The sequence below is a fragment of the Carex rostrata genome, chromosome 31, assembly GCF_964058835.1.
Source record: "Carex rostrata chromosome 31, lpCarRost1.2, whole genome shotgun sequence".
Lineage (NCBI taxonomy): Eukaryota > Viridiplantae > Streptophyta > Magnoliopsida > Poales > Cyperaceae > Carex > Carex rostrata.
In genome coordinates, this window is record NC_135948.1 from 531,666 (window position 1) to 552,016 (window position 20,351).

Below are 20,351 nucleotides of genomic sequence, written 5' to 3' on the forward strand. Positions count from 1 at the left end.
AAAGGAACACATCCAATAAATATGCTTTGCATTAGTATAATCCCAATATTGTCTCTCTCATTTCATTCCAGATTCCTTCTATGACTATGAGTTAATAACATTATTGTAACAAGCTATGGACAACTTATTCCCTCCCATTTTAAACAAAGAACATATTTTATTAACAGATCTCGATATTACCTTTTATTATATATAACAGAATATTTTGTCCCTAATTGTCTGGAGACAGAGACAGTTGGGCATACATGTCAGCTATCGCCTTTGCAAAGTACTCCTTGGCTTGAGGTCTCTTTATCTGAGGAAAATGTACCCACAATTCAGCAATTGAAAATGAACTCATTAAAAAACTGAAAATTAAAAAATAAAATTAAAAGGTATTCATTGTACCTTGAAAGTAGGTGTGAGGAGACCATTTTCTAGGGTGAAAGGCTCAGAAACCAGTGTCACCGCTTTTGCAAATTCAAAACCTCTTAGCTGAAACCAATTGTAATTTCCCCAAATTAACATAAATTTCCTCAAAAAAAAATTTTGTTTTTCAAAAAGAAAAGTGACACGTGCATAACCTGAGCTACTCTTCCAACCCGATCCATGTCAGCAAGAACTGCAGTCCGCACCCTCACGTCATTCACCAGCTGCCCCAGATCTTCACTCTGTTCAGTATTTAAATGGTACCGTACTATTAACAAATAGCTACATTACTTGAATGAAATACATTGTGGGTATATTTTTGCTTTGTTGGGAATTGCTATTTTCAACAATATGTTACGTATGAAATAGGGCTCTGAAATACAAAGACACTAGATAATCATCAATTGGAATTTCTTCAAAAGGTTAGTAATCACCTTGATTCCTTGTGATTCAGCCCAAGATTTCAATATTTCTGGTTCAACAGATACAATAGCCACTAGTACAGAATTGAAACTATCACCTGAAATGTTTTTTCACAACAAATAACAGAAAAAGAAAAATGAAATTAGGTAAGGATGTTTCAACTTCTTTTTTATTTTGAAAAAAAAAGGACGTGATTCATGAGGAGCTTACCATAGACAAAGCACTGTGCAATGAACTTGCACTTGGAATACACATTTTCTATCTTTTCAGGAGCAATGTATTCACCTTGTGCCAACTTGAATATATTCTTTTTCCTAAGATCTCAAAAGAAAATTTTTTGTGTGAAATTTTGGCAAGGGGTCATGCCATTGCATAATCGCATCAACATAGAAAGAAGTCATTTCATCACACTAAAATTTGGCGAATGGCCATTGAAATTTGGCAAGGGGTCATGCCATTGAAATTTGGCGAATGGCGGAAATCTCTAACATGGTAACTTCCCAGTACTAAATCCAAATTCATTAAATTCATGCTGACAAATGAAATACCTGTCTATAATCTTTAGACGTCCCATAGGCAACCACAAGCCAATATCTCCAGTATGCAACCATCCATCCTCATCAAAAACCTCTCTCCTGAAATTAGAGGGGGAGGGGAACAGTGAAGAACAGAGATAGCCAAAGTTAGAAATTAGATTGTTTCCCAGATTGTTATTTCAATCATTACACATGTATATAGATGAAATTACGTTTGAACTTCGTCCTTGAAATAGCCTCTGAAAATGCTATGTCCCCTCACACAAATTTCACCTCGAGGATATGGTACATCATCAGATGTATAATTCATCTCAGGTACATCCACAAGTTTAATCTCTGAAATATTTAAAATTAAATTGAAAACATATATTCATTTTGGTCCCATCAGCCAAGTCAACCAATTCTGTATCTGGTGCTGCTGAAGCACACGTTATGTCCAGTACCACTTTTAAGTATAGTACTGCACAAATGTTGAGACAGCTGCAAGGAGTTTTCTCAATTTAATTATACATTTGTATGCGTTCATGTTTGTTTTATGTAATTTTCATTATTCAATCACTTTATTTATATTTTAAACAAAAGGGAGTTTAATACTAATGATTCTGCACATTCAATCAAGAACTTCTGTATTAGTTACTGTTAAAGGAAAGAAATCATAGTAATTAGAGCATAGTTGTAATTAGGTGATAGCTGTGATATATATGTTTCCTTTTTTAGATTTTTCTTTTTTAGGTTTTCCTTTTCTCTATATATCTGTACAAAACTATCAATTGAGATATACAGAAATTTCCACTTTCATGGTATCAGAGCCCGGACCAAACCCTAGCCGCCGCCGCTGTTTTGTAGAGCTGCATTGTAGCAGCGCACTGTTCCGTCCTGTAGCAGCACCGCACTGTTCCGTACTGTAGAGCACTGTTCATCTGCCGTACTGTAGCTCTGATCAGCCCAGATCTGATTCGCAAGTTGTGTGATCCGATTTTACCACACAAAGACCGCTCTCTTACATCGCTCTCAAACTCTAGATTCTAATGGAGATTGATTCAAATTTTAGGTGCTTGAAAAATGTGCAGTGTCATTATTGCAAAGAGTGGGGTCACATGAAGTGGGATTGCTCGAAGCGCCCCAAAGGTTCTCCACTCCCTCCCCGTGCTCAAGTGGCCCCTGTCGATCAATCACCCTGCGAACGCTCCATTTTAAATGAAGTTACCACAATTGTTCAGCGACTTGAGCAGTTGGGTTTCACTCGTACCAACATGACCTCTCAGACACAGATTCCAAGGGCTACTTTAGCCCACTCAGGTATGATCTCCAATTGTTTTGTAGCATCAAGACCATCATGGATTGTTGATTCAGGTGCTACTGACCATACAACTGGTAACAAAAGTATACTGTCAGGACTTACTACTACCTCACAACCACCTGTCCAAATAGCCAATGGTTATACCTGTAATATTGAAGGAATTGGATCCACCCAGATTTCACAAAATATGCCCTTATCATCCGTCTTATATATCCCTTCCTTTCCTGAAAATCTTTTGTCTGTAAGCAAAATAGCAGAACAGCTATATTGCTCAGTTACCTTCACTCCAACTAAATGCACCTTTCAGGAACTAGGGACGAACATGTTGATTGGTACTGCATACAAGGACAATGGTTTGTATTGCATGGAGAGCTCACCTCAGCGAGTGGCATACTTGAGTACTAGGAGTGCTAAGGAGGTTCATTATCAGTTGGGGCATCCATCTCTCCAGGTTTTGAAGAAGATACGTCCTGAATTTCAGTCTATCTCAGAATTAGTTTGTGAGTCCTGTATCCAGGGAAAGCATGTCCGTGATTCTCACCCACCTAGAGCCATTAGTCGGTCTGACAGTATTTTTGCATTAGTGCATTCTGATGTATGGGGTCCTTGTCCGGTTAAATCTATATCAGATTCTCGATATTTTGTTACTTTTGAGGATGATTTCTCTCGTGCTACTTGGATCTTTATTATTAAATCTAGACAAGAAATCTTTGCAAAATTTTCAGCCTTTTGTTCTTTTGTGAAAACTCAGTTTAAAACTACTGTTAAAACTCTTCGCAGTGACAATGCAAAAGAATATTTTACAAAAGAATTTGTGCAATATACGACTGATAATGGTATCATCCATGAATCATCATGTGCTTATACACCCCAACAAAATGGAGTAGCCGAACGAAAGAATAGACATATTCTTGAGGTAGCTCGTACTATGATGATTCATGGACATGTTCCTCATCACTTTTGGGCAGATGCGATTTTGACCGCGTGTTACCTGATAAATCGCATGCCATCTTCTGTACTTGATGGTGCAATACCATATAATGTCATGTACCCGTCTGCACCTTTATTTTCTGTTCCACCTAAGATTTTTGGTTGTGTCTGTTATGTGTATGATACCCGACCAGGCCGTACAAAACTTGATCCCAAATCCATACGATGCATCTTTGTAGGCTATTCTGGGACTCAAAAAGGTTACCGGTGTTACAATCCTACTCTTAGGCGTTATTTTATATCATCTGATGTTACTTTTCTAGAGTCTGTACCCTACTACTTAGATTCTGAGTCTAGTACTTCTCCCACTCCTGCACCAGTCCTGTCTATTCTGAGATATCCTGATATTCTGATCAGTTCTTCTTCAACTCCTGAGAATGATGGGTCACCGACACCTCCTGCGCCTACTATTACTCAGGTATATACTTGAAGGGGTAAGAAACACCATGTTGGTACTAACTCTGTCCAGACTATGCAGGATCATGAGACTTGTGCATCTCTTGTGACATTACATATATCACCTGACCCAACCACTGAATCCGAACCTGACCCAACCACCGACTCTGAACCTGACCCCACCACCGAATCTGAACCTGACCCTACCACCGAATCTACACAATCCCCTACACAAGCTCCTGACCCTCCATCATCTAGTCCACCAATTCCTACCATTAGCCCTCCACCTCATATCTCAGATCACGATCTTCCTATTGCCCTTCGCAAAGAATCACGCACCTGTACCAGATATCCCCTTAATCGCTTTTGCACCTATGCAGCCTTATCCACTGATCACCGTGCCTTTACTACCAGTCTTGACAATTACTCTGTTCCTAAGAATGTGGCAGAGGCTCTGCAACATCCAGGGTGGTTTAGTGCTATGCAAGAGGAAATGTCAGCTCTGTGGAAAAATGAAACTTGGGATCTCTGTCCTCTCCCTCCTGGTAAACAAGCAGTTGGTTGCAAGTGGGTCTTCACAGTTAAAGTCCATCCCGATGGGTCCCTTCATCGCCTTAAAGCTCAGTTGGTTGCCAAAAGTTACTCTCAGTCCTATGGCATTGACTATGATGAAACATTCTCTCCTGTTGCCAACATGGCATCTGTTCACATCTGCATGGCTCTGGCTGCCACTCGTCACTGGCCATTATACCAACTCGATGTCAAGAATGTCTTTCTCAATGGCATCCTTGAGGAGGAGGTATATATGACTCAACCACCTGGGTTTATTGTTCAAGAGGAGGTATCCAAAGTTTGCCGCTTGCGGAAATCCTTGTATGGTCTCAAGCAATCTCCTCGAGCTTGGTTTGGGCGTCTATCTCAGGCTCTCAGTCATTTCGGCATGACCAGGAGTGCCAATGATCACTCAGTGTTCTACAGGCACTTGAAGGGGAAGACCATAGTGTTAGTCGCATATGTGGATGATCTCATCATTACTGGTGATGATGACGACGGGATCTCCACTTTGAAGTTCTTGAGCAAGCAATTTCAGATTACCGACCTTGGCAAACTCAAGTACTTTCTCGGCATTGAGGTATTACGATCTCGTGGCAAGCTTCTCATTTGTCAAAGGAAATATATACTGGATATGCTCTCAGAAAGCGGGTTGCTTGGATGCAAACCTGTTGATTCACCGATGGTCCCTGAGACCAAGCTTATGCCAGAGGATGGAGAGCTATTACATAATCCTGAGAGATATAGAAGACTGGTTGGTAAGCTGAATTACTTGACAGTTACTCGACCTGACATTTCTTATCCAGTGAGTGTTGTGAGTCAGTTCATGTCGGACCCTCGCACTACACATTGGGATGCTGCTGTTCGGATCCTCAGGTATCTCAAGGGTTCTCCAGGAAAAGGGCTAGTATATTCTGACCAAGGACATGACAGGATAGCAGGCTTCACTGATGCTGATTGGGCAGGCTATCCTATCAGTCGGAGGTCCACTACTGGAGTCTGTGTCTTCTTTGGTGGAAACCTGGTTTCCTGGAAGAGTAAGAAACAGACTGTTGTAGCTCGATCAAGTGCAGAGTCAGAATACCACGCAATGGCAAACACTTCCTATGAGCTAGTGTGGACAAAGCGTTTGCTCAACGAACTAGGTGTTCACCACGATGGTTTGATGACACTACACTGTGACAACCAAGCAGCGATGCACATTGCCAAGAATCAGGTCTTTCATGAGCGGACCAAACACATCGAGGTAGATTGTCACCTTGTTCGGGATTTTGTCAGAGGCACAACTTCGCACCCTCCATACATCCAACTAAGTCATGTTCGAACAGATCTTCAGCTCGCAGATATTCTAACCAAGCCACTTCGGAAAGCACACATTGATAGTATATGTAACAAGTTGGGCATGTTAGATATATATGCTCCAACTTGAGGAGGAGTGTTAAAGGAAAGAAATCATAGTAATTAGAGCATAGTTGTAATTAGGTGATAGCTGTGATATATATGTTTCCTTTTTTAGATTTTCCTTTTTTAGGTTTTCCTTTTCTCTATATATTTGTACAAAACTATCAATTGAGATATACAGAAATTTCCACTTTCAGTTACCAATACCAACTTGGTAGTGACCGCTACCAGTTTGTTACACTGGTATTGTACCAATAGTACACCAGTCATTTCAAACAAATGAAAATTTTATGTTTAAACTTCACTGCTGGTTAACTTAATTGAGGTCTTATCAAAAGGTAGCTAATTATTTACAAATTCCTCTGGAACCAGCATGCCAGCTGTGATGTAATCCTTTCAATTGAAGAAAGGCAGCTTACAGACACAGTTCAGGGAGCCGATAACGTCAAACTTAAAAAAAACTGTAGAACTCAAACTATATGAGTGAGGCTACATTACTATGCATAACGCACTTTGGTCTGTTCTACGGCTCCATATCTTCATTTTCAAACTCTAAATAGTCAATCCGAACTGTTCATCATGTTTTTCATATGAAAATGTACTTGAAGACTAAATGTTACAATTTTTTTACTAATTATTTAGATAGGTACAAAATCATTTCCAATTTAAAAAATAGTAAAATATTCCAAAAAATGTAAAACTTGCCATCAAATCACATTTTCATATGGAGATCATGTTGAGCGGAACGGATTGACTGTTTGCGCTTTGAAAGTGGAGATATGCATCCATAGTACGGACCAAAGTGCGCTATGCATAGTACAATAGACTCATTCAAACTATATATAGCACTTACCAACACAAGGGTTAGGCGAGCCAACATGACCTGATAACATGTCACCACTATCCATTGTTGTCACGCAACAGGATGTCTCCGTCATGCCATACCCCTCCAAAATCTCACATCCAAAGCATCTAAATAAAATTTTCAATTCAATACGAAATATGAAGTGAAGCAAAAGGACCTCCAAGGAAATAAATGTGATGTAGATGTTCATTAAGTTTACATTTATCAGACTGTAAATCTCAAAAGAACCAACTTCTGCTTGCACGGCTTTACTCAATTTTGGAAGGTTATATAGGAACATTTCCATTTCTACCCATACAAGACATCAAAAGTGTTACGGATGCCTGTATAAGGAGATATACCTCATATGCACCTAATAAATAGGAGGAATTGATATGTGTGCCCCAAAATTATCCTTCTTTATCCCTTGCTCATCTACTGACAAAGCAAGATAAGGTATATTTGGCATATTTTGGAAAGGTGGAGAAAGAAAAACATTTTCCAACATTTGCGTGGAGAATTCAATAATTTGAGATTTTCAATAGCTTACACTTTAATAAAATCCAAGACTTCACCAGACAATGGTGAGGCACCTGAAGTCATAAATCTTACACGGCCGCCGAGCTTTTCCTTTATTTTATTGAACACCAACTTGTCCCAAATTGGAGAGGGGCTCTTACCTGAAAAAAATATCATAAGAAAAATATTGCTTTAATCCCTATAAAACATAGGAGATGACATGTGCACCCCAATAAACTATGACAGCATTTTCTTCAAAAGACTAACATACTCAGCCTCCTACATAGCATGTCATTGCATGGGAAAAAAGAGAGGTACTTTTGGGTATTGATTGAAGCAATTGGAAAATGTTTTCATTTTTGTTCATAGATTCTGGCATTAAGGTTGCTGAGGAAGGTTGCATACCATTCAACAATGCTTGTCTCTTAGAATTGAAAGCCACATTAAACAATTTTTCCTTCAAGCCACCCGATTGTTTGACAGCATTAATTATTCTACAAGTTTAAGAAGTGGCAAATAAAATCTATTAAGAAAGTGGGTATGTTACACTAATAAGCAAAGATAACAGTAGAAAATTACCCTGCATAAATTTTGTTATACAACTGAGGGACGCTGGCAAAAACTGTCGGTCTTAGAACAGCCAAATCATCCATTAATTTCAAGTTATCCTGAAAAAAGAAACCAAATAATATACAAAATGCTCCATATATGCTTGATGTATTTTTTTTGTCAACATGAAGTCGTGTACCAGCATATGCCAGTCTGATGCCAGAATTTTCAGAATTAATTTTTAGAGAGTAATGTGTTTGGGATCATAAAAGTTGGATCTATTCTGACAATACTGGCAAAATGCAAGGTAAGATCAAATTGAAGATAAATAAAGCATAGTGCAATACCCCCTGGTAGAAACCAATAGCAACACCATGATGTGTCATTGCAACTTGATAGGCTCTCTCATAGATATGTGCTAGAGGAAGATAGGATAAGTATCTGAAGCCCACGATTGAAACAATTGTAATTTGTAAGTATACAATGATTTTTTATGGGAACAAAAAGGATGAAAAAGATCCTAGTGTTTACAGTAGTGTACTACTCTACAAGCCCATTGAATTTTTGTTTAATTCCTCCTCATAATGTGCTTCTCCTTTCTTTATTCTTATTGATTACTACACCTTGATTCTTTTTAATTCCATTCTTTCTTTCTTTGGGTTTTTTAGTTTTCCCTTTTCTATTCTTTATTCTTTATTTGGCGGGGGGGGGGGGGGGGTTGGAGAATGATTACTAACGTGTCAGTAGGGTTAAAGTCAAGAGAAAGGCAGGTGCCAGCAGTACTTGCTATCAAGTTGACATGCATCAGGACAGCTCCCTGAAAACAAGACAGAATTCCAGAAAGTTTTATCTAAAACACATTCTTCTTCAAAGCCTTTATTTCCAAACAGGTTGGGGTAAGCTAGAAATGAAACCCAACCGGAATCAGCAACACAAGGACTTCACAGGAGGTCACCCATCCTAGTACTACTCCCGCCCAATTCGTGAAACACATTCTTCTTCAAAGCCTTTATTCCCAAACAGGTTGGGGTAGGCTAGAAATGAAACCCAACCGGAATCAGCAACACAAGGACTTCACAGGAGGTCACCCATCCTAGTACTACTCCTGCCCAATTCGTGAGGATTTCATTTCCAAAAAAGGTTTATCTAAAACATATATCAAAATATTCACATGTAAAGAATACCCAGATATAGACATATCAGAATATAAGAAAGAAGCCTATAAGCAGGGCTTTTAGCATCTGTTCAACTATGGACCTCTCATATTTTCAATTATTTCAGTACAGATTATGAACCAGCTTCTTTCTTTCTTTTTTTTTTTTAAACCTTGGCAGGTGCTGCCAAGTGCATGAGTGCATGAACCAGCTTTAGTCCTTTGTTTCTTCCTATAATTTGTTAGGCTTTTCGAATTGCAATTGTAGGTACACAGGTTTGAGGTACAGCCACAAACCACATAACCAGTGCATTGGCCAGCACAAGTTTGTGATAATATTTCAAACACAAACAATTGTATTACTTTGTACAAAAAACAAGTTTAAAGCGTACCTTTGGTGTACCAGTGGTACCGCTTGTGTAGCAAATTGTGGCAATGTTATCAGCCTTTGGAGGTCTGAATGGTTGCGGATTCTTCTGACCCTATAAATATTAATATAAGATAGGCAATCTGATCAAGATTCATCAGGTATGTATAATAGATCTGATAGATAAGTAGGAACACAGACAACTAGATGTCATTTGTCATTTGATTCTTGGTCGAAATTAAAACCATAAAATGATGTAACTTACAAACGAACTCACCTCACTCAGTAATTTAGAGAAGGTAATGACTTCTATTCCATTAGTTAATGGATGAGATGGCATATTTTCATCAAGTCCTCCAACAACCTGTTTCAAACTTGCAGTCAGTTGAAATAAACTACTAACTAAACTTATAATTACATGTCATATACAAAAGTAAATAACAAAATTTTATAATAGTTGCCCGCACCTACCACCATAAGGCGAACAGATGGGATGTTTGATACAAAGCTTAACAGCTGCCAAATAAATATAAATGTCAGGTAGGGTAAAATATCAAGTGAATTTCTCCTATACAAAGTTCTATAAACTGAAAAGAGCATCACGAAGGGAAAAAAAAAACCAGCACAAGAAAAATGAATAAAATATATGAGCAATATGACTTACAATGCTAAGCGTTTGTGGTACACAAAATATGACTTGCACTGAAGCATGATTCACAATGAATTGCACAGCATCAGGACCTGTACAAATATATAGACATAAAATTTTAGCAGAATATAAAAAACAAAACTAAAAGTACTGCTCTTAGAAGAAGAATAAAATTATACCAAGAGTATCATAAAGTGGCACAGAAATGTAAGAATAAGCTGAGCATGCATGATCTGCTATTGTCCATTCTGGCCGGTTTATGAGGTATAGTCCAATGCTTGATCCCTATTCACAGGGAATAAAACAAAACGAGTGAACTTTATAGGAACTCATGAATTCGTAAAGGAGCCGTTTCACATGAGCCCCTGCAAAATCTCAAAAAGCTGCAACTATATACCCTACGAATATGAAAGAATCTCATTGGCAATGGAAAAATCCTTAATAAAATTTACCAAACTAACTTCTTCCTTGCTGAATCACACTCCTTATGATGGAGGTGCAATTTGGCATCCTTATTAAAGATGTGGAATAATAAGGTATGCAGGAGATTTTCATTTAATTTAATGGGAAAATAAGCTACATCTAAATTTTTTTTTTTGGGGACGGCAGGAGGGGGGGGGGGGGGGGGGGGGGGGGGGGGGGGGGCAATTAGGATCCAGTGAAGTAACCCAATCTTTGGGTTTTGGATCGAGACCGTCCGATTTGAATCCGCGACAATCCATCCGAAGTGGAGCGCACACATCTCGAGCATCAAATCCGAATCCCGAGACAATCTCGAGCGACGGATTTGAATCGAACGGTCCCGATCCAAAACCCAAAAGTGTTAGGGGATCCGGACTCTTGGGGGGGGGGGGGGTACTTCTCGCCGTCTTTCTAATCTTTTTTGCATCAATATTAAAATTAGAGAAAACCTGAGGTATTCCACGATTGACAAGGCTAGAACCAATGGCAGTACGGCTTGTGCTTGCTTCTCCATAAGTCATCCATTTATACCTTCAATTTTTCCAGTGTTAAAGTTGAGAAAAAGAGAACATTACAAAATTTTGAAAACTATGCTAGAAAATAAGAAAAGCGATAGGGGGGGGGGTGGGAGCACAAAATTCATACTCTCCAACTGTCCCATCATCATGGACTCTTGCTCCCAAGTATTTATGATCTCTAAAATTCTCCGCTGCATACCTAAAATAATTGCAAGGAACAAGTACAAGATTTCACTTTCCAAAAAAAGAAAATGTTCTACTCCCTGGACTATTAGTTCACAGCAACATGATTAAACACAAGGATAAAGGGCATGAATTGGTAAGACTAAAACTTCTACTGGTAATTACCAGCAGGTTATTTCCCATTAATTGATAAATAGGCTATCAAAAATAAACATACTTCCTATTGAAATAGGGTGGAGAAAGAAGCTCGAAAATATCTAAAAAAGATACCTTTTCTGTTCCTTCTTATATACTCCCTGAGATGACTTGCACTGTATATTTTTATTAAATTACTTCACTGGTAACACGCGGAGCAAAAATAAGAAAACTTACACGAAATTATCATGTAATGTTCGTATTTCAGGATGATCTGGATATCCCTCTAGCAACTTCAAAGGAGCACGTACTGATCTACATTTTTATGGATAATTGGATTGTTAAACTAGATTTGTCCAATGGGAAAGAATAATTAATTAGTTATTGCAATTCTTATTCAAAACCATAATCAATGTTGGTGTTGCTATGGTACTGGTCCATGGCAGTACTGACAGTCTGGAGACATGAGTGGGCATTTGAACAAAAAGTAACAAATTAAAATAAATGAATGAATGAATAAATAAAAAAGCATGCCTATAGACGTTCCACTTTCCAGTCTGCAATTTTTCTGGAAGAACCACAGAGTAGCCTTGCACTGCATGAAAAGATCATTTTTTTTCTTAAATTGGAAGCAGACTATACAACCTCAGGTGTATACATGGTAATTTCATTTAGTCAATGCAAATCAAAATCGGTTCCATGTCAAGATTCCTGTAATTTGCTTTTCTTAATTTTCTCTCACCAAGTAATCGAAATTTTTCATTTCATTTCCAAATCAATTCTTACCCAGAAGTAAACCACCACCTTGGCTAATTTAGCCTGAGTGTGTACCCCAAAAATACAAATTGTAAAGTCGGGCAGACTAAATAAAGTATAATCCAAGCCAAATATTTAAAAACATCTTTAAATTTGTTTTACTTGATCACTGAGTAGGGACCACACAACAGACTCAGAAAATTAAATCAATCAATCAAACATGTTTCCTTCTAATTCCTTTTTACAAAAGCAAATGCATCAAAACAATACCATCTACGAACTCTCCAGCAGTGGGGCTTGTGCTGAAGCGAGAGGAGGCGAAATCGCCGGAAAGAGGAAGGAGATGGCCGGAGATGGCTCTCAAGCGGCGTTCGACGACCGTGGGTTCCATTCAATAGTGGTTGATTATGATTTGCTTCTCTCTCTCCTCCTATATATCTCCTTCACTATGTGATTTCTTTCTTTTGTTTATTTTTTTTTCCAGAAATTAAAAATAAATGTTTTTTAAAACCCGAAAAGATGACAAAACATTTTCATATTAGATTGAACCGAATTAAAAATACGATTTTTTATTTATTTTAGAATTCATCAAGAAACCATATTTTTTTTTGCAATTCTTTTATTTATTTCAGTTAAAGTAAACCACATAAAAAAAATACGAGAAAAAATCGAATTCTCAACTTTTATAACTAATAATTTTAAAAAAAATTTCTAGCCAACTATACCACCCTTTCTCTCACAGTTTACAAACTCAATTGGAGATATTTGAATATTGTGAGATTTTAGTGGATAGTTTTTTTTTGAAGGTTAGTGGAGATTTTCACTAAGATATATTGATTTAAAAAAACTGTACAGGGTGGCTATTAGGATGAGAAGATCTCCATAGCCATATTAAATTACAAATTAGCTCAACTCCTGAAAAGCTCTGATAGTAAAACTAAGAAATCCCCAATGGCACCCAGCCCTCCCCTCACACTATTGCATCTAGCTAAATAGCATCCAATTATGTGCATCCATTGCTGCATCATTAATTAAATTAAACTCTGGTTTGCTTAGTGGATAGTTAGTAATTGCTTATCGGGATATTATATATCAGGGGATCGTCATTTCCAATGCGTTATAACGCAGCATACTGTATATTGCTATTTTGATTTGGAATAAATCATATGAAATCACAATAACATAATGCACTCCATAAACATAGCGTCGACATAATTATTTATCTTGAATATTTTTTTTCTAACAACTTGTTTGTCTTTGGCACAGCGAGAGAAGTTCATTTTAATATTGAAATACAAAAGTGTTATTAAGATGCATCATAATTGTTTATAAAAGTGTTTATATAAGATGCATCATAATTATAATTAGAAGCTTATATATATTTTTTACTTGTTACTTCTTCTTTTTTTTTGACATATATGCGGGTCCTCATGCCAAAATTTTTATTTATAACATTAAAATGAAATGAAATTTCAAAACATATCATCACATTGAAACAAATTAGAAAAATATCACTTTCACCAGATAATTAAGCAGAATGCATAGTTGGAACTGTTGGATAATCGAACAGAAGTTTTTTATTATTTTCAACATTTCATTCAACCAATTTATAGATATAGTTGGGAGGCAAAAATCTCAATTATGTTGAATAATCCAACGGAATTGAAATTTGTACTGGATAATCCAGCGGAAAACATGACTAACTCTACAGGATTATCTAACAAAAATATTTTTGGAAACTACATTAATGTGAGGATATGTTCTGAACTTCTGATATATATTTTTATGTTATGAATAAAAAATTTGGGTCTTAATGGTCAAGTTGATAAATTAATTATTGAAGTTTCTTCGTGTCTTTATTCGATTTACAATAAAGTGTCTCTAATCAGAACAAACTCATAGTCATAGGTTCATTGTTGAAGAGTTTGAAGTTGAGTTTTCCACGTTGGAGCAGTTGAAGTGCAATAAATTAATGAAGCAAGTTATATTGGGATAAATTAATTTTGGAAAGTATGAAAGAAAAAAAAAATAAAGTTTTTGAATTATTTTAAGTAACTTGTGTTAAATTTTGAAGGGGTATTCTTTAAAAAAAAAAAAGGCGGAGCCTACTATCATTTGTTGAAGAGTATATTCTTTAGCGGAATTCGTATCCTCTGCATTAACTCAAAAGGGAATTTTTGAGTTAATGAATCTTGACCATCATATCATTTTAAGATTCGTGCAGACTAGATTCGCACTAATATTAAAAGACCCCTTATATCATAAGTAGTGGCCGGATTGGCTACGTTTCAAATTAGACGGTTGAGATTCATTAACTCAAAAGATTCCTTTTTGAATTAATGCAGAGGATACGCATTCTTCTTAGCGTGCCATCTATAATTAACTTCATTCAATTAAACGAGCAATACAATGCAATAGTCATTGATTTAGTTGTGCATTCAACTTTATAGTTGATGGTTTAATCAAGAGATGCAAAAAAAAAAGTTAAGTCGTGATCAGATACGTGTTATGATTATTTGTAGGACTTTATTACTTTTAAAAAAATTAGTACAGTACAGTATGTCACGTCACGTGATTATTATGTAAGTTACACGTAATCTGTAATAAGAACCGTTAAATATTAATTTAATGTAAATTTTGAATAAACTAACTGTAGTTATGAAATAAACACTTAAACGTGACTAAATGTGATCAAATACTTGTATGCCATCCCTGTTTAATTTATCTATTTAGGTATTTTTCCCACAATATATATATATATATATACTGTTGATATGTTAGAAGCCTGTACGTTTACTTGTTTAGCATTCCACTGATTTAGTAGTGCGGTTTTATTCTAAAAATATTATGAAATTACAGCAGATTATATAGAACGTTAACGTCAATGTGCATTTTGATATTTTGAATTAGTGTTTTATTTTCTTTGCCATATTACATATATATATATTTCGCATAAAGATATTTATAAAAGATAAAATATTAGGAAACTGAAGCAATGTGAAGAACTGAAGATGCTCTCGATCGGCAATATAATATAATATAATATATATTGCTGTTGCGGTGTTGCCTCTGCTACAGTGCTACCAAGGCCAATTAATTAAATTTTAAAGTCCAGAACTTTGTTTGTTTGTTTGAAGAGATAGAGATCGATGATGCGATTGCTCTGTGAGATTAATTATATTGTAGCTAGGGCACGCACTAAGAAGTAAGAAGTTGGGAGACATCGATCGGCTAGCTATTTAATTAATTTCCATTTCTTTCTTTCAAGAGATGATAGCCGAGCCGCCCGTCTGAAAGGTGGTGGCCCGTTTCTTATAGCCACCGGCAGGCACCAATCCTCCTGTGTAGGTGGCGGCACTATACTCTAATATTAACAAATGGAAATTAACTTACGTTGTGGAGGATCACAGTGCTGCATTAGCAGGCACATAATTGTTTCAGGCTCGTCATCACGCAAGTGTTTATATCTCGCTATACAAGTATTTATACCTACACTTGTAAGTATTTTTTACATATGACACTGAAAGTATTAATATCTAAGTATTGAAAGTATTTATACTTATACACTGAAGTATTTATACCTGTGAGGTCAACTAAGTTTGTTAGATGAAGGTTGACGCTGGAATGATTGAGGAACTCGAAAAGAGATTATCTTAACGAGTTACATATCAAAGTATTAATATCTTATTTTTTTTAAGTGCTAATATCTTATCTTCTAAGTATTTATATCTACGAAGATATAAAGATCTAAATATTTTTAACATATGACACTTAAAGTATTAATATCTAAGTATTGAAAGTATTTATATCTATGCACTGAAGCATTTATTTTTATGAGGTCAACTATTTTTGTTAGATAAATGTTGACGCGGAATTAGTGCCGAGACTTTGAAAGGGGACCATAGAGAAAGGATGCTGCTGGGATTTTAGAACAATAATTAGTTAAGACTATATAATATCTTTTTAGAATAATAATTAGTGGGGACCATAATACATTATTCCTCTAAGTGCGGGTACTGTAGCACGGGGGTACTGTAGCACAGGTACTGAAATTATTATTCATTTTATTTAATAATTTTAAATTTTAAATGAGGAGGGTTCAAATGCATCATGATTTTGTGCTTCAATATGCTCCACATCTTTTATTTTTGTTTTTAAAGTTCAAACAGTTGATCTAAATCGCTTAATACGATCTTCATAATAAAATAATCTTGGAGACCAAATTTATATTTTTTTAGAATTTTTTTACTATTTGTTTTACATAGGTACAGTATCATTTTTTTGGATAGTCCAGAATATTCTTAAAACAGTGATTTTTGTACCTATCTAAAAAAAATAGTAAAACGATTCTAAAAAATTATAAAATTTGGTCTCCAAGCATATTTTATTATGAATATCATATTGAACGGTTCAGATTGACTGTTTGGACTTTGAAAACATAAATAAAGGATGTGAAGCATATTGGAGTACAAAATCACGGTGCATTAATTTGAACCCTCCATAATTTAAATTGAACATTTAATTTTAAATAAAAGTGTTATTTGCTTTTAACTATCTTTTTTCTCTCAAGTCTGATATAGAAAATAAATAGTAATTGTCTCTCTATAACCTGTAATTCGAATAGCAATAAATGTCACTTATAAATAGATAGAATTGAGTCATAGCCAACTGTTGGACAAATTTCATTAAGGGAAAAAAATTGGTGTGCCCATATAAACTTTTGAAATATTCAATTTACTCATAAAAACATCATAATATTCATAATTCTCATAAAATTTAACATTCTTTTTTATATCAGTTTTTTATTATTTAACAATTTTATTTAATAACTTTAAAATTAAATTGATCAATATATTTTTTAATTTTAAATAGAGGTGTTCTTCAATTCTAATTGTTTTCTTTCTCCCTTGTACTTCACGCTTAGGGTCCGTTCGGTGAACAACTGTTCACTGTGGGAAAAAAAAATTTGCTCAGAGCTAAGTTTTTATTCCCATGGTGAACAGTAAAATCCAGTTCAAAATTTTTGATTCCCACACCCATTGAGTATAAAAATATTATATGATTGGATTTAATAAGGATGAAAACTTGATCCCCATACTCATCTCTTTCAAAATTAGTTGTTATTTTTTAAAAATTGGACGTACTTTCATTATTTCAATATTTTTCTGGATTAACAAAAAATCATATTCGAAAAAGGGAAAAGGTGGGCCGTCGTCGGTCATGTGCAATTGATGAATTAAAGGAGATATCAAGCAAGTTTTCAAATTTTCATTTTCAAACACGTAAAATAAAAACCATACTCGTTTGATAAATGACATTGCCCATCCTTAATTGCAAGATGAATTAGCAAATTGAGATTTATGTTACTTCAATTAATGAGATTCATAATAATGTAAGTGTACAGTACATTTTATTTAAGTGACTAATTAATTATTTAAAAAAATATACTGCCATCCAACACTCTTCTAAATAATAAAGTTATATTTAACGATAACTATCTTGTAAAAACTCCAGGTATTTGAATTATTGTTTTCATATAAAGAACCTAGTTTTCAATACATGACCTTCAGAGCACACTTGTTTATGGCGAGACTCATCGAAGTATTCATAAAATCAAATGAAATATATTTTAAAAATATCCTATTTTTGAGAGAAAAAAAAGGAAAAAAAATATCCTATTATTACGACTAGAGAAGGAAATATGTGACACGCCGTAACATGACATGACAAACACGTCGTGATTTACTCAGTGACATGATGTGATCAACTTTTTTTTTTTCACGTGACGTAACGTGACTAAAATGGTGGCGGACGGTCATGTCACGCAAATGTTCACGTCACGTGTAGTCGCACCATGATCATACATGACGCGATCACACGTGACGTGACGTAAATTAGTTACATCAAATTTTTTTTATATTTTAATTTAAATTGTTGAAAATACAAAGAAAAATGATATAAAAGTATTAATAATTCTAAAATAAGTAAATAATATTGCAAATTTTTATTTTCTGAGAAAAGACCGTTGGATATCTGACATTACTTTAAAAATTCAAACTACAAATATTCATTACACTAAACTAGAGAAAATAAAAATCAATAATACATGAGTACCAGTATCACTGAACCTACACTAAAAGAGAAACATGGATATTCTATGCGTACCAAAAAAGTTGAATACTCTATGTTTCATACCGTGACGTGACTTAACTGGTTCACGTGATGTAACGTGATATGTAATTTTTGCTCGAATGCAGTCACGTCACGTAAATGATCACGTCATGTAATCAACACACATGACATGACATAACGTGACGTTCCGTAAAGAGCGTATAATTTAATAACAAGTGACCATGCCTTGTGTATAATCCTTCTTTGTTTGAAACAAATTATTAAATTTTAAGAATTGTATTTCTTGCAAGTTTCGATAAAAGCGAGCGTCTTAATTTTTTTAACAAAAGCAGTTTCTGAAATATACCGTATCCCATATTCATAAATCATAACCTATAATGTATCTACACCAATAAATGTGATTACATGAGAAATTTATATATGAAGATGTTTTATTAACCGATTTATTTTATACAAAATTAATTAAAAAAATTATAGATTTTGTATGTAAATGCAATATTCGTACACTAATTGATTTTTACTATTTAAATTTGTCGTTTAATTAATTGGTTAGATTTTAAAATTAAACTAGTAACTCACTAACTTGATATGCATGCCGCATAGTTAGAACTTAGAAGCACATAGAACCTTGATATCACGACAGGTCGGCATAAAGACCGAGTCCGCATCGTCTGCATTAACTCAAAAGAGCATCTTTTGAGTTAATACATATTGGCCGTACGATTATAAACGGAGCTCATCTGGTTCCCGCCTATAACATAGGGTAGTTTTTAATATTAGTGCGGATCTAATTCACACGAATTTTAAAACTTATCGGACGGACAATATGCATTAAATCAAAAGAGATTGCTTTTTGAGTTAATGCAGAGGATACGAATTCATAAAGACCAGGTTTGAATCCACATCCTTTTGGCCAGTAGTATGGCTATTTTTGTCTTTATTGGATTCATCATAACAACGAAGAAACCGACGGGTTTCGCTTTCCATCTTTTTTTTTGTTTGCGGATTAATTTCTCCAGTTTGTAAATGCAGGACTTCTCCAGGAGAATCCACGCCTCTGCTGACCAGTACTTTTCTAGTATACGTGAGGCTGGGCAGAACACCCTGAAGAATGGATCTCTCCTTTCATTATGAAATGGAGATGATTATCTTTCCTAGATTTCTCTCGCGTTGGAGCGCCCCCCGCTCCGTTCTCGTGTTCGCCATGAACTTTTCGCTTTATCCTTCTGAATCTGATTCCTCTCCCTGAAATTTTTCGCTTTATCCTTCCAATGGGGGGTAATAACCTTTTGAGATCCGAAACTAAGAGCAAGATTCACTGATATTAGGAGAAGTTAGTAATAAGAGAGGAATTATTACAAGCAGAGAAGAGAAGGGCATTAGAAGGAATATGTGCGATTTGGTAGCCCGTACCGGTCGCCATCAGCAGCGGTACGAGGATGGCTGTCGCCTTGTAGCCGGGTCTCTTTCTCCTCTCCACTCAAAAGATGCTCTCTTCTTATATTAAACTTTAATTTAGGTTATTTTGAAAATTTTGAATAGGTCTACTGTTTCTTGCTTTGTCGCTGTGATGCCTGTGTAGTGTGTAGTGTAGGCCCAATTAGCTAGTCCTATCAACCGATTTACTTCGATTTGATTGCTTGATTGGTTTGTTCATTAGTTGGCCACGTGGCGTGTGGCTGGGAATGATCAAAATAGTACATGGGCCCAAAATTTAACAGGAGTATTAAACTCTTATTCTGGTTTAAGTTGGTTGTAATTAGCTATTGATGGGAATAAACCTTATTCCTTTACCTTTAATGGGAATAAAAAGGCTGATTCCCACTCTTACCACAAGCTGGCATGGCATGTGAGTAAAAAAGGCTAATTACTAGTCTTAGTCTTACCTTATTTTTACTAGTCAGTTTGATGAAAGGTCCCAATAGACACTGTTGCTAACTCGGCTGTTTTCTACTCTTAATTAGATTTTTTTTTTTTTATTAGAAAGAACAAATTTGATTCAAATGGAAACACCTAAGCTGTTTGGTTGCTAGGAAAAGCAATTGGTACGGTAGAAGATGGGAGGGTGTTTTTTCACC

At 35.6% G+C, this 20,351-nt stretch overlaps 2 protein-coding genes across 3 annotated transcripts in view; one reads left to right on the forward strand and one right to left on the reverse strand.

The window, feature by feature from the left end:
- On the reverse strand, positions 1 to 12,619 carry LOC144547290 (long chain acyl-CoA synthetase 6, peroxisomal-like). Its single transcript, XM_078295900.1, has 23 exons — positions 12,412 to 12,619; positions 11,920 to 11,980; positions 11,623 to 11,700; positions 11,195 to 11,266; positions 10,999 to 11,080; positions 10,267 to 10,372; positions 10,103 to 10,179; positions 9,910 to 9,954; positions 9,716 to 9,802; positions 9,464 to 9,553; positions 8,656 to 8,735; positions 8,266 to 8,359; positions 7,949 to 8,037; positions 7,775 to 7,863; positions 7,401 to 7,530; positions 6,860 to 6,978; positions 1,580 to 1,703; positions 1,380 to 1,466; positions 1,042 to 1,145; positions 843 to 928; positions 564 to 650; positions 388 to 474; positions 1 to 295 (listed from the first exon to the last, which is right to left on the reverse strand). Exons 1-23 carry the CDS (start codon positions 12,530 to 12,532, stop codon positions 212 to 214), a joined length of 2,079 nt encoding a protein of 692 aa, XP_078152026.1. The 5' UTR covers positions 12,533 to 12,619; the 3' UTR covers positions 1 to 211.
- Positions 12,620 to 19,424: 6,805 nt separating this feature from the next.
- LOC144547294 (nudix hydrolase 16, mitochondrial-like) overlaps positions 19,425 to 20,351 on the forward strand; it is an 82,028-nt gene continuing 81,101 nt past the window's right edge. Inside the window, exon 1 of one of the 2 annotated variants that reach the window (XR_013509065.1) lies at positions 19,425 to 19,734. Coding sequence is in view for 1 of the 2 variants with exons in the window: in XM_078295905.1 (XP_078152031.1) it covers positions 19,664 to 19,734 (71 nt within the window). In the remaining variant the exon portion in view is untranslated. The remainder of the gene's footprint in view (positions 19,735 to 20,351) is intronic. The other variant, XM_078295905.1, reaches the window with a different exon arrangement.